This window comes from Bos indicus x Bos taurus, chromosome 2 (assembly GCF_003369695.1).
Source record: "Bos indicus x Bos taurus breed Angus x Brahman F1 hybrid chromosome 2, Bos_hybrid_MaternalHap_v2.0, whole genome shotgun sequence".
Taxonomy (NCBI): domain Eukaryota; kingdom Metazoa; phylum Chordata; class Mammalia; order Artiodactyla; family Bovidae; genus Bos; species Bos indicus x Bos taurus.
In genome coordinates, this window is record NC_040077.1 from 115,382,878 (window position 1) to 115,395,483 (window position 12,606).

The 12,606-nt window shown below is 35.4% G+C and overlaps 1 protein-coding gene across 15 annotated transcripts in view; it reads left to right on the plus strand.

Moving 5' to 3' along the window:
* The window catches only part of MFF (mitochondrial fission factor), a 29,047-nt gene that overhangs the window by 10,208 nt on the left and 6,233 nt on the right, over nt 1-12,606 (plus strand). For 4 of the 15 annotated variants that reach the window (XM_027515132.1, XM_027515141.1, XM_027515113.1 and 1 more), the window contains one exon: nt 1,225-1,313. In XM_027515132.1, the coding sequence (XP_027370933.1) occupies nt 1,225-1,313 (89 nt within the window). Of the gene's footprint in view, nt 1-1,224; nt 1,314-4,084; nt 4,160-4,980; nt 5,059-8,717; nt 8,877-12,519; nt 12,553-12,606 lie in introns of all 15 variants that reach the window. The other 11 variants (XM_027515039.1, XM_027515016.1, XM_027515087.1 and 8 more) reach the window with 7 other exon arrangements.

A 12,606-nucleotide genomic window follows, 5' to 3' on the forward strand; every position in this document is an offset into this window, starting at 1 on the left:
CTGGTATAACCACACATAGCCTTTCTGTCTGGCCGCTTGGGTCTTGGTGCTGTTGTTCCAAACAATGAAAGGGGAAAAAAGCAGAAGCCTTAGTGTTGTTTCTAACTTAACCTCAGAAGTCACATTTATCATCTCTGTAGCAGTCACTAGCCCATCTAATTTCAAGGGAAGGAAACATAGATTCATCCTTTAATTCCATCTATTTAATGGAAAGAGACCAATAACATTTTGTAGGAAGAGCATGTAAGGTGGAAGATTGTAACTATTTCTAGAATTCTAAAACATTTAAGCATGTGAGATTTTTTTTAGTTTTCAAATTGCTACTGCTAAGTCGCTTCAGTCGTGTCCGACTCTGTGCGAACCCACAGACGGCAGCTCACCAGGCTCCCCCGTCCCTGGGATTCTCCAGGCAAGAACACCGGAGTGGGTTGCCATTTCCTTCTCCAATGCATGAAAGTGAAAAGTGAAAGTGAAGTCGCTCAGTCGTGTCCGACTCCCAGCAACCCCATGGACTGCAGCCTACCAGGCTCCTTCATCCATGGGATTTGCCAGGCAAGAATACTGGAGTGGGGTGCCATTGCCTTCTCCATTCAAATATCTAAACTAATCTGAATTTATTTTAACCTCAGAAGCCTTATTTGTAATATTTACAAATCTATCCCATTTCCTATAGTGTAAGTGCCTTTAAAAGCAGTTGTGAATTGTTCGTTAAGTAATGCAAGTATTGATGCTGGGAAAGATTGAGGGCAGGAGGAAAAGGGGATGACAGAGGATGAGATGGTTGGATGGCATCACCGACTCAATGGACATGAGTTTGGGTAAACTCTGGGGGTTGGTCATGGACAGAGAGGCCTGGCGTGCTGTGGTTCATGGGGTCGCAAAGAGTCAGATGGGACTGAACTGAACTGAATGCAAGTATATTGCATAATTATAATAAATAAAAATATTAATAATTGTACCAGGTAAGATTGAGACTTAAAAAAGCAACTAGAAGTCACTATTTTCATAAAGAAAATAAACATTCCCCAGTTTATCTGCATTATAGTAAGTAGAGGTTTTTTCCTTAACATGCCCTGCATATAATACACACACCGAGTAGCAATTCATGGTTGTGTTATTTTTTAATTTTGTGAGTAGCCTTAGATTAAGGTCCTTTTGATGCTAAGCAACTACTAGACTACTAAGAATATTTACCATTCCTTTCCCTTTCTTTGTGCCTAACAGATCCGTGCAGTTGGCAGGCTAAAAAGAGAACGCTCTATGAGTGAAAATGCTGTTCGCCAAAATGGACAGCTGGTCAAAACTGACTCCATGTGAGTAGAACCACTAAGCATTGTATCTCATTCATAGTTGTCTCTATACACTGCCTGTCCCATCCTTTTCTAAATGATTTACTTACTCTCAAATATTTAGAAAGAAAAAAAGGATGAAGTGTTATGTTTTATACCTAAGAACCTGAAGAAAAAAGTCATTTACTTGTAATAGTGTTTGCAGTTTATTATGTAATACATTTACATCAGTTTTATATTTTTGTAGTACTCTTTATAACCTTAAATTTGGGGAAAGAAAATAAAGCATAAACACTTTGTTAAGGAAACATCTTCATTTTCAGGTTACTTAATTTGTGATTAGATTGTAAAAGGACTAGCCACTCTGCTTCTAATGAGCCATGGTAAAGAATATAGCATAAGCAAATGGCATTTTTTTTTTTGCTTTCCAGGATTATTTTTTTAGCTCTCTTCCTACTGAGTCACAGAATTCTTAGACCCTTTTCTTTTTCTAAAAATTTAAGTACATTGTTTAAAGGACTATTTGTGTAAACCTTTCTTTCTCATTTGGTTACATTATCATACCCTGGTCTTAAAAACTACCCCTACCATTAGATGTTTTAAATTGGACAAGTCATTTTTGTTGTTTTATTAAAATTGATTGGTTTTTAAAATAAAATATCCCTTTAAAAACTGGTCAGAATTTTTTAAGTTTCAAAGCCATTGGTGATTTAAATTATATAAATTACTCTTTCTTCCTCATTAAATTTTCAACTTTCATACGCTCATTTATCATGAACCTGATTTGATGTCAGGCATCACGTTAATTTCTCTGGGAACGAATAAAGAATCAGGAGGTGATAATGTCCCTTACAGCTTGCAAACCTAGATAAAAAGCAAGACATTTAAATTTACATGGAAAATAGCATACAATACAATTATGCCATTTGTATTAAACCATATGAAGTTTTAACTTGGGCTTGACTAAAGAATATAGGGACACAGAAGGGACTTTGATGGGGATTGAGTCTCTTCTTTTTTTGCATTAGGTGCAAAGGAGAACTGTAACTGTTTTCATTTCTTGGAGAATCTTGAAATGCTTCCTCAAGTAGTTATAATTATTCTGAAGCATAATATAGGAAGATAGAAAGTTTGAAAGAATATATGTCTCCTTCAGGGAAGGCTTATCTGAAAGATTCAACCATTTTTAATAATGAAATTTTTTGCGATAATTGTATGTTTTCCTGCAGGTCCATGGCTAGCAGTGATCGCCAATCCATGGAATTCCTTTTTCTAGACTATGTTAAAATATGTTACACAAAGGTGAAAAGACTACCTAATTTATGGTGAAGGTAGCTTCTTGATATTTAGAACCCTCTCAGAATGATTAAACATAAACCTAAGGGCTTTTGTTATTTTCTATTTGTAATACTTTTTAGGGCACCAAAAGTTTCTAATTAACTTTCCTGTTATATAAAGATATTGCTTTTTATTTAGGTCCATGATTACTTTGAAATTTCCCATAATGAAATAAAAATAGGACTATTTTACTATAGCATCACTTTTTTCCCTCGAACAGTATATATTACTGATAGCTAAGTTCAGTTGACAAGAAAGGAAACTGCTCTGCTCTATAATATATAAAAACCAGCCTTGTGAAGCATGAGTTAGAGTAAATGACTAGTTCATAGATATTTTTGCAGTTACCAGTGATGAAAGTTCCTCAGAAAAGATGAACAAAGTTAGCTAATATTTGAATTATTTGTTTCTTTAAGTCCCTTGAAAGGCATTTTCTACCCCAGTTCCCAGGCCACGAACCAGTACTTGTCCGTGGCCTGTTAGGAACCAGGCCACACAGCAGTAAGTGAGCAAGCCTGCAAAGCTTCTTCTGTATTTACAGCCACTCCCCGTCAGTCACATTACAGCCTGAGCTCCACCTGCTGTCAGATCAGTGATGACGTTAGATTCTCATGGGAGCACAAACACTAACTCTAGCGTCAGGCAGAATGTCCTGAGATTGCCACAAACAGAAATAAAGTGCACAGTAAATGTGATGTGCTTGCATCATCCTGAAACATCCCACCTCTGCCCCTCTGTCTGTGGAAAAAGTGTTCCATGAAGCCAATCTTTGGTGCCAAAAAGGTTGGGGTCTGCTATTCTAGATGTTTAATAAAACAGAATCTCATGTTTTACTTTTTGGTTGTAAAAATAGCATGAATATTTAACTATACAGTTTTTTGCAATAGAATGCTTACCTTCCTTAACCATACTTTTTGTTTTGGTAGTTATGTATGTTACCATGGTAAGATACTTAACCGTCTTTTTGTTGATAGTGTGACCTTGCCCTTTCTTCTGCTGCTGTTATTAATTTTATTATTTATAATTGTATTCATCTTTAAGAATCTACGTTTGATAAACTTTCAAATTTTTATATAATGAGCAAATTATGTATTTAATGCTGGTAATACGGTAAGGAAGAAACCACTAACATGGGTCAGCTGTATTTTACCTCTACCAAAGTAATTATTGGACTCTTCCTGTCTTTACCTACTTCAGCCTTTTCTCTGTGATGTGATCTGATTATGTGTCATTGTGCATGAACGTTTGCCTGCCTCCACCTTATTTTATTCCTTGGATTTAGGAATAGAAGTCCATAGGAGTATAAGAGCAGGAGCGCTGGCCTTGTTCTCTCCCTTACTTTCAAAGAGATAATAGGGCTTATTATTGACATGAAAATGATCAGCAGATTCGTATTTAGCTTTTTTCTTTGTGTTATAAAAGCTGAATATGTAAAAGAAGCATAATTATTATTTAAGGTGGCACAGATCAGATTCTGCCCCAAGAAATAAAATTTCAAGGTTCCAGGCACCGATTTCTACACCGGAGTACACGTAAGATTTTATCTGTCTGCTCTGCTTTTCACAATTAGGAGTTGTTTTAATTTTGCAGGCTTATGTGACACTAATACTTCACCAGGTAATTGGCATGTACTGCCCTAATTCTCTTACTGTTTGGCTTTTAAGTACCTCTGTTTGAGGATTTCTCAAGCTGTTATCAAACACTTTATTAAAAAAAAAAAAAGCTAGATCAACTAAGGAAGTTATGTATGATTTGCAGTATAATGGTGAAGGTAGAATGGAATAATTCATACCAAAAATCCTTTCTAGTTCCTTTATTTTGCTTTGGTTGGCATATGAGTTCTCTGTGGATTCAGTTCAACCAGATTCAGTAGTTTTAATCTTTAAAAAATTTTAACACACTATCTTTTCTTGTTTATTTTCACTCAGAAGGCGAAAAGGAGTCTTAAGTATAACGAGTCATTTAAGTTTTTTCTTTTAATTCCATATATTAAAATTAAGCTTTGGAATAATATTTTGAGATCATTAAACCCACTCTTTCTGTGTGTGTGATACAGCACGGGATGGGAATGAGTGGCCTCTTATGGGGAGGGGGCACTTTGGCATGTGGTATGAGATTCAATAGCCAGTTTAGTTCTCAAGGACCAGAAACCGTTCTGACAACCAGTGATTTCTCTATTAATTCTGATTCTCTTATTATACTTCTAAGAACTAGTAAATTACCTTAGTGGCAAGAAATTAAACCTTTATCTGTATTTAAAATTTCAAGAGAAATGGTGCAAAATTTGTGATTCAGTGAAAATTTTTTCTTCCCTTTCTGACTGTTTTACCTTTACTGTATTTTTGGAATATAGTAAACTGGAGCCTCACCAAAGAGATTATCCTCGCAGTTTGAGAAACACTATTCCTATGAAAACCCGTGGAAAAAAGAGGTGTTTTGCTTTGGACTTACATTATAATAAAAGTTATGCCAAGTCACTTTTCATTTAAATTTGAGTTCTAACATTGGCTTGTGTTGTTTATTCAACACTCGCATAGTAAGAAGTTCATATAGGCATGAGAGAGAGCTATTACTAATGAAATAATATGACAAACATAAGTACATTCTTCAAAATTTCCTTACTTTTATAAAAGAAAAAGGTAAAGCTGAGATTTTGCCATTTTGTAACATTACTAGGATGAATTTGTCATCAACATGCATTTTTATTAAATCACTAATACTATAACATTTGCTTGAATAATCTCAGTGCCTTTGCAATATGTTTACTTATTTTTCACAGGAATTCATGTGTCAAAAAAAAAAAAACCAAAGTCACTCCACTTTGGGTGGGTGGGCAGAGATGAAACTCAGCTCTGAAAGCACTGTTTCCTGTCATGGTTAATACCCCCAGTGCCGGGCATCCCAGGTAGCATCAGGCCTATCACTAACACGGGGCTTATTCTTTTTTTGTTCTTAGATTTGTTTATTTTTAAAGAGACTCGCAAGACTGCTTAAAGCTTTGAAAAGAAAGAATTACTAGACTCTTTCTTCTAATTCGTGTAGCTATGGTCGTCTTATGATTTAATCATTCAGTTCATCTGTAGATAGAAATAGATTAACCATTAAGGGCATTTAATCTGTACATATACTGCCCAAACTGGGCATCAGTGTATGAAATACTTGCTACTCTGATTTTGCTGTTTATGAAACGTTGTTTATGAAAAGTTAAGTTTCTTAACTAATCTTTGAAACTTTTGAGAAAAAGTTTTCTTTTGGAAACAACCTGAAATCCAAATATGTTTTTGATGTTAACCTTTGATGAAATATCTTTACTAGCATTAATGAGGAGAAGGCAATGGCACCCTACTCCAGTACTCTTACCTGGAAAATCCCATGGACAGAGGAGCCTGGTGGGCTGCAGTCCATGGTGTCACTAAGAGTCAGACATGACTGAGCGACTTCACTTTCACTTTTCACTTTCATGCATTGGGGAAGGAAATGGCGATCCACTCCGGTGTTCTTGCCTGGAGAATCCCAGGGATGGCGGAGCCTGGTGGGCTGCCGTCTGTGGGTTCACAGAGTCGGACACGACTGAAGCGACTTAGCAGCAGCAGCAGCATTAATTAAGACTTAATTTTAATTTTATCTTTCTACATTAGTATGTTTCTTATTAAGTTACCATTGAGGACTGTGTATGGTTTTTTCCCACTTACTACCATATTCTAATTTTATGATCGTAGAATCTTAAAATTGAAGGTGATCTTACAGACTTTTTAAAACTCAGTCTTCTGTGCATTCCAGCTGAAGAATGCTTTGCAGTTAATCTGAAAATAATTTATGCTTGATGACCTGATTTCTCATGTATGGACAGGAAACACTTGTACTTTTAGAATTTAAATAAACAATTCCTATTGCTTATTTCTGACAAAGTGAGTTTACTCCAAGGAAGCCTTCTTTCCTTTTGAATTCTGATGGGCAAAAATCCATCAAAGTTTTTTCATGGATTTGGATTCAGTTTGTTGGCATTTTTGCTCTAATATTATAATTCTAAGTAGAGATCATTATAGACTTTATATAACCCACTCCAGTACTCTTGTCTGGAGAATCCCAGGGACAGAGGAGCCTAGTGGGCTGCCATCTATGGTGTCGCACAGAGTCGGACACGATTGAAGCGACGTAGCAGCAGCAGCATAGACTTTATATAGGTAGCTCATTTATATACTATTTCAAATTGGTATATGCAGTGTTCAGTTTAAGCCCCAGAATATGAAGACAAAAGCTTCAATTATGTCAGTAGATATTGTCTTGAATAGTCTTTTAAAACTTGGTTAAGTCAGTTTAGCTAGGTATGATGGTGTTGCTGTTAAGAACAGTGTCAGATGGGTGCCTGTTTATGTTGATGAAGAACTGGCCATTTTATTCCTGCCTCTGGTCACACTTTTCTAACATGAATTGAGTCTGTTTTCTTAGAAGGAGCAAAAATGTCAGGTATTCTCTATGCTGCCTGAAGAGAATGTTGAGTACAAGCCTAGTACCTAGACTTTGAGTCCCAGATATACTGTTTCTTTTACTCTTTTTGGATAGCCAGTTGGGGTTCTGCTGAGTACCATGGATCAGTTGATATTTATTGTTGTTGATAAGCTATATGTATTCCAGAAGATTCCTAGTCTGTGGACAGATGTTTCAGGTGACCATCCATGAGTCTGCATCTGAAAACTTACATTTATCTTGACACCATGAGGCCTCATTCATATGGTGAATCAGCCCTGACAGATTTTCTCAGTATGCTAATATTTGGCTTAAATCTCTCTTTAAGTAGTCTTTAGAAAACATGGTTTTCATGTATTTTGTACTTTTTGCTTTGGATCATCAAGACATTGAAAGTTATTCACAAAATTGTGGAGAAGATTTTGTTTTTAATTTTCTGGGACTCTGGGAATGATATTAGATGATAGTTACCCTTTAAAAAATTATCCTACTCATTTCTTGGTTCCCAAAAATATTAAGTAAGAAAAGCTTACATGGATCAAAGTACAATCTTTTATCTTTCAATTGTTCACTATCTTCTCTACCTTCACTCTTTTGTATATAATATGCAAGGATGAGGCTTAGTCTAAGGTGTTCTTGCCCTGACACTGAGAAAAATTATTGAGCCCACATCCCATAGTTCTCTTACTGTAACAAAACATCTTATTGTAACAAATTGGATGCCAAGTCCTTAGATCAGTTAAATACCTCATATTGCTGATCATGCTCTAAAATTAGTTCTCTGAAAATAAGAGTCCAGATTAGAACTGTAAAATCTCTTCATTGAAACGTGCTTAGCTTTTAGGACAAACTGTAAGTGGAACCAAAGACATTGTAAGTCTCAACTCACACATAAAAGAATGACCAAGATTATTGTCACTGAGAAACCAAAAAATGATCATGTAACCTACATCTGGATAATTTAAGAAGTATCCTTGCCTTTTCAGTGTATTCACAGAATTGTTCATTTAGCCAGGGAACGTATGCTTTAATTGGGTAATCAAAATGCTTTTTGTTAGCTTTCTGAAACTTTGGTTCATCTTTAAATTTACTCGTCATAAACTAATTGCTTCATTGTCTTTGTGAAGTATTTGAAATTGGCGTTTTCACGGAATCCCTTTCGTTTTATGCATGTAAACTTTGCCTGACACCTGTATCCTGAAATTCCCTATCTTAACTCTTCTGATCATCTGTAAGCTGCAGTGCCATGTGGTTTGTTAGAGGCTCGGGTTTACACTAAGAACGCTGTTTCTCCAGAGCTGGAGGTTGCAGATGCTCTGCCGTAGTTCTCCTCCCTCTTAAAGTTGTCCTTTCACATTCAGTCTGTTTAATTTGATGCTTAAAGCTACACAGTTACAGATGCTTCATGGTAGCTGGGTTTTAAAAAAACCACAGAAACAATTTAACATGTTTATTAACTTATTTGGCCTGACTCTTTTGGGGGAAAATGAAGGGTGGGGGAAATGGGCAAGAAAACTAAGCTAATTTTTAAAATATGGGTGTTTTGGGAAAATGTTGAGCTGGGGTTTTACAAAAATCTGACTTGAGTGTTTTTCTCTTCGTTTGCTGTGCTTGTGTGAACAGCGTGACACCGTCGCCACCGCAGGTTCGGGTTTGCCCTCCCCGTATGTTACCTGAAGACGGAGCTAATCTTTCCTCTGCTCGTGGCATTTTGTCGCTTATCCAGTCTTCCACTCGTAGGGCTTACCAGCAGATCTTGGATGTGCTGGATGAAAATCGCAGGTGATTGGCCATCACTGACTCTTGTCAACTTTTCTGCATTATTTTTTGGCTCCTTATTAGTGGACTGTGGTGTCTTCCTTTTGTGTTTGCACCTTTGTCTCCTTCTCAGATGCAATGATTTAAAGAGCTTGCTTTGCTTTCTTTTAATTTGAAATTATTGTCCAAAATTCACATTTCAGAAGATTCTGTTAGCTTCTCTTCAGTCGAGGTATGGCGGGAGGGGTGGGATACAGTTAATAACTATTTATACACGGGAAATACAGATTTTTTTTTCCCCCAAGACCTTGCTGAGCTGTTCTAAGTACTTGATTCCATTTTGGGTATGCTGAGGGGTACTTTGGATCCAGTGTGGGATGTTGGGCTGAATTGTACTCATTTTTGTTAGTAAGTCTTGAATCATTTATGATACTAATGTGGTTGGATTAGTAAGCAAATCTGAGAAGATGAAGTCAGTGTAGCTGCCAGGGCTTTTTTTTTTTATTTTTCCTTTCCTCTTCACTAGAGATTTCTAAGCCTGTGCTAAAAATCCCAGGTGCTGTTGTCTTTTTATTAATAATACTGATTGTTCTCAGTATGGATGGCGTGTCTCACTTTTGAATGTCTCCAGGTAAAATCACTAGTAGTATACCTAGAATTGTTCATTCAAATGAATTTTTTGCCATTATTTCAAATACCTTTTTCTCCTTGCTTCATTAGTAGATAGTGTTTTAAAAAGATGAAATTTGAGAGCTTTTTGGCAGAATGTGAGGAAAGTACAGTCAATTTCACTTCAACTCTAAACGTTTTATGTAATAATAACTCTGTTGAGTCAGTGCTTGAATTTGCATAATCATTTTATTAGGCTGTTAACTTTGCTTCTTGAAGAATTCCCAATAAATTAAGCAGGGCTTTCCAGTAAACCTTTCTTACCTTTGGAACTGACATGTCTCGTGACTTGCTCTGAACCAGCCTTTGCTTATTACCTGCTCTTGAGCCTCACACAAGCCCCAGGTGTTTCACCATCCTTGATGAACACCCGTCGTTCCGCTGGACTAGGCTTCCTGACCCTTGCCAGAGTTCCCATACGTGTGGGCCCAGGGACTTAAAGCCGTGCTAGAAAGAGCGTAACAGAGAAAGCTCATGGCAGGGGCAAAATTGCATCTATGTGTACATGTATTCATGTATAGGTGTGGGTGTATATATATACATATTATGAATATATATATGTGTGTATATATATCCCTCCCTGAGGGTTTAGAGTCCCTCTTACACTCTTTAAAGCTTCAAGGACTATATTAGATTATAAGAAGCATCATGGTTTAGAACAAAAAGCTTGGATTAAAGGGATCGGATTTATTCTTGGTCCACCATACTGAGTAATTAGCCACATGCTGACCTTGGACAAATTGCCTAGCTTCTCTGGGCCTTGTTTTCTTCATCTGTTAAAACTAATATTACCTAGTTTTCTGGATTCTTGTGAGGACTCTTCTTTCCTCCCCTGTCTTTATTTTAAGATATAAAGATGGCCTCAAATTTTTTGTTTAGTGTCATGAGAGATACTTAAAAAGATATTGAATATAAAGTACCTGGCACTTGACTAGTATTTCCAAATGCCTGTTTTCTTCTCCCTCCCTAACATAGATTTATTCTTTACCAGGTATCCTCTTTAACTTTTTAATTGTAATAGGTCCTTAGAAGAGGCTAGATTATTAGGTCAAATTCTATTATATCAAATGCTATTACAGTGAAAATATATGAATGGGAAAGATGTTTTATAAATCCTATATAGATGACAAAGATCCGTCCCCCTGCATACACACAGCTCAGTGCAGTATATGGAAAAATAGTTGGATTTTTTTTTAATCCATAATGGAACAGTTTTGCCTTAAATTCAAAAGTATAAAATAAGGAATTTTATTAATTGTAAAATTTGCTTTATATTCTTTTATTTATGAAAAATTATCAAGCTTTAAGTGATTTTTTTAATTGAAATAAATTGATAATTTTAAAATTCCCTTTTCTGAGAAGGAAGTATTTTTCTTATTCACTTAAGTGAGATTTTTAAAAAATTCATAAAGTAGTTGTGGTAATAATTCTTTGCTCCTGTATGTATACATTGGAACCTGGAAGAGTGGATTATCATTAGTATTATTGGTTGCTTTCAACTTGAAAGGTTTTTTTTTCCCCCAATGTATTTACTAATCTAAGTGTTATGCAAGATTTAATCAGAGTTGTAGATGTCGAATTAGTTTTTATTTCTACTAGGAGAACGGTCTAGCTTGACTTATCAGATACAAGAAATAGGAATGTGAAATTTGGATAATGTTCTACTTGCATGACTATTAAATAATATTGCATATAAAGTTTGAAGTGCTTTTATGTTTCTTGCTCTGTACATCTTTTCTTTCTTTCTTATTTTTTATTCCTGGCTGTTATGCTAATGCAGTGTCTTATCTTTGGTCTTAAGCCATAGCATTAGATACATTTAATAAAGTTAGAACTGTTTGACAGAAAGAATGAAAAAAACCTTTCTGCCTGTTTTATTATCATAAAATAATGCATTTTTGCAGTTGCTTGGCATAAGAACTATTTTTAGTTTATACTCTGAGGGTCACTGTTAAAAGGTTTGTGTATTTTGTTTTTGTTTTCTCGTCTTGAGAACTTATATGACCCAAAACCAAGTTCAACGTGAAAACAAAGTTAAATTCTAGGTATACATTAGAAAAGTTTACTTACATAGGTCAGTGCTGTGCATTTGGAAAACTGAGGTAGAAGAAAAAAAATTTACCAAAACATCTGAAATAGCAAGTACCAGGTGTGTTCTTTGGATTTAAAAATGCTGTTTAGTCCTTGCTAGTTAGGAAATGCTCACATCTCCTGACACCTTCTAGAGCTCTGTATCTCACTCTCCAATACAAAATATTAATGTTTAAAAAAAGGAACTTAGTACCTCTGAAAGAACACTATTTAAGTACTCAGATTAGTCATGCTAAGCATGCTTAAGTTTTATACTTGAGGGACTTCCCTGACAGTCCAGTAATTAAGACTCCACTCTTCACTTACAGCTGCTGGGGACATAGGTTCGAGCCCTGGTCAAGGAACTAATATCCCACATATTGCTCAAGCACAGTCCAAAAAAAGAAGGGGCTTGATTATTTCTGGGTTTGATTCAATAGAAAAAGAAGCCAATCTGTAAATAACTTATATTTTTTGCAAGTATTCATGTAAATGCATTACTTGGAAAACCCAGAAATGCAGAGTTGCAGTTGAGACAGTATCTGTTATTTATAATTTATCTTTTTAAAAAAATACATGTAATTGCCGGTACATCTACCTTGCTTACTTACTGTAGCAGTTTCCATGTTTTTTTTTTTTTTTTTTAGCAAATAACATTCTACTAAGACCATTTATTTACTTAAAAATGTTGATATACAAGTTAATCCTGGAAGAGTCTTGAATCTCATTCCCTTTTACCACTTTAATTACAAAACATATTTTCAAACCTAAAAAGATTTTTTAATATATTAAATCTTATTTTCAAACTTAAAATGATTCTTTAATGTATTAAGTCATATTTACAGTAGAAAGTGGTACTTGAATAAAGTTTCTAACTTTGCCAAACACCTGTCTAATTTACTTTTATATTATATGTGTCAATTGCCAGTGTGAGAAGACAAAATGAAATACGTTGTGAAAGGTAAAGACTGTATTATTTTCTGGCTCTGCATTATAAAAGGGAAATCTCTGCAGT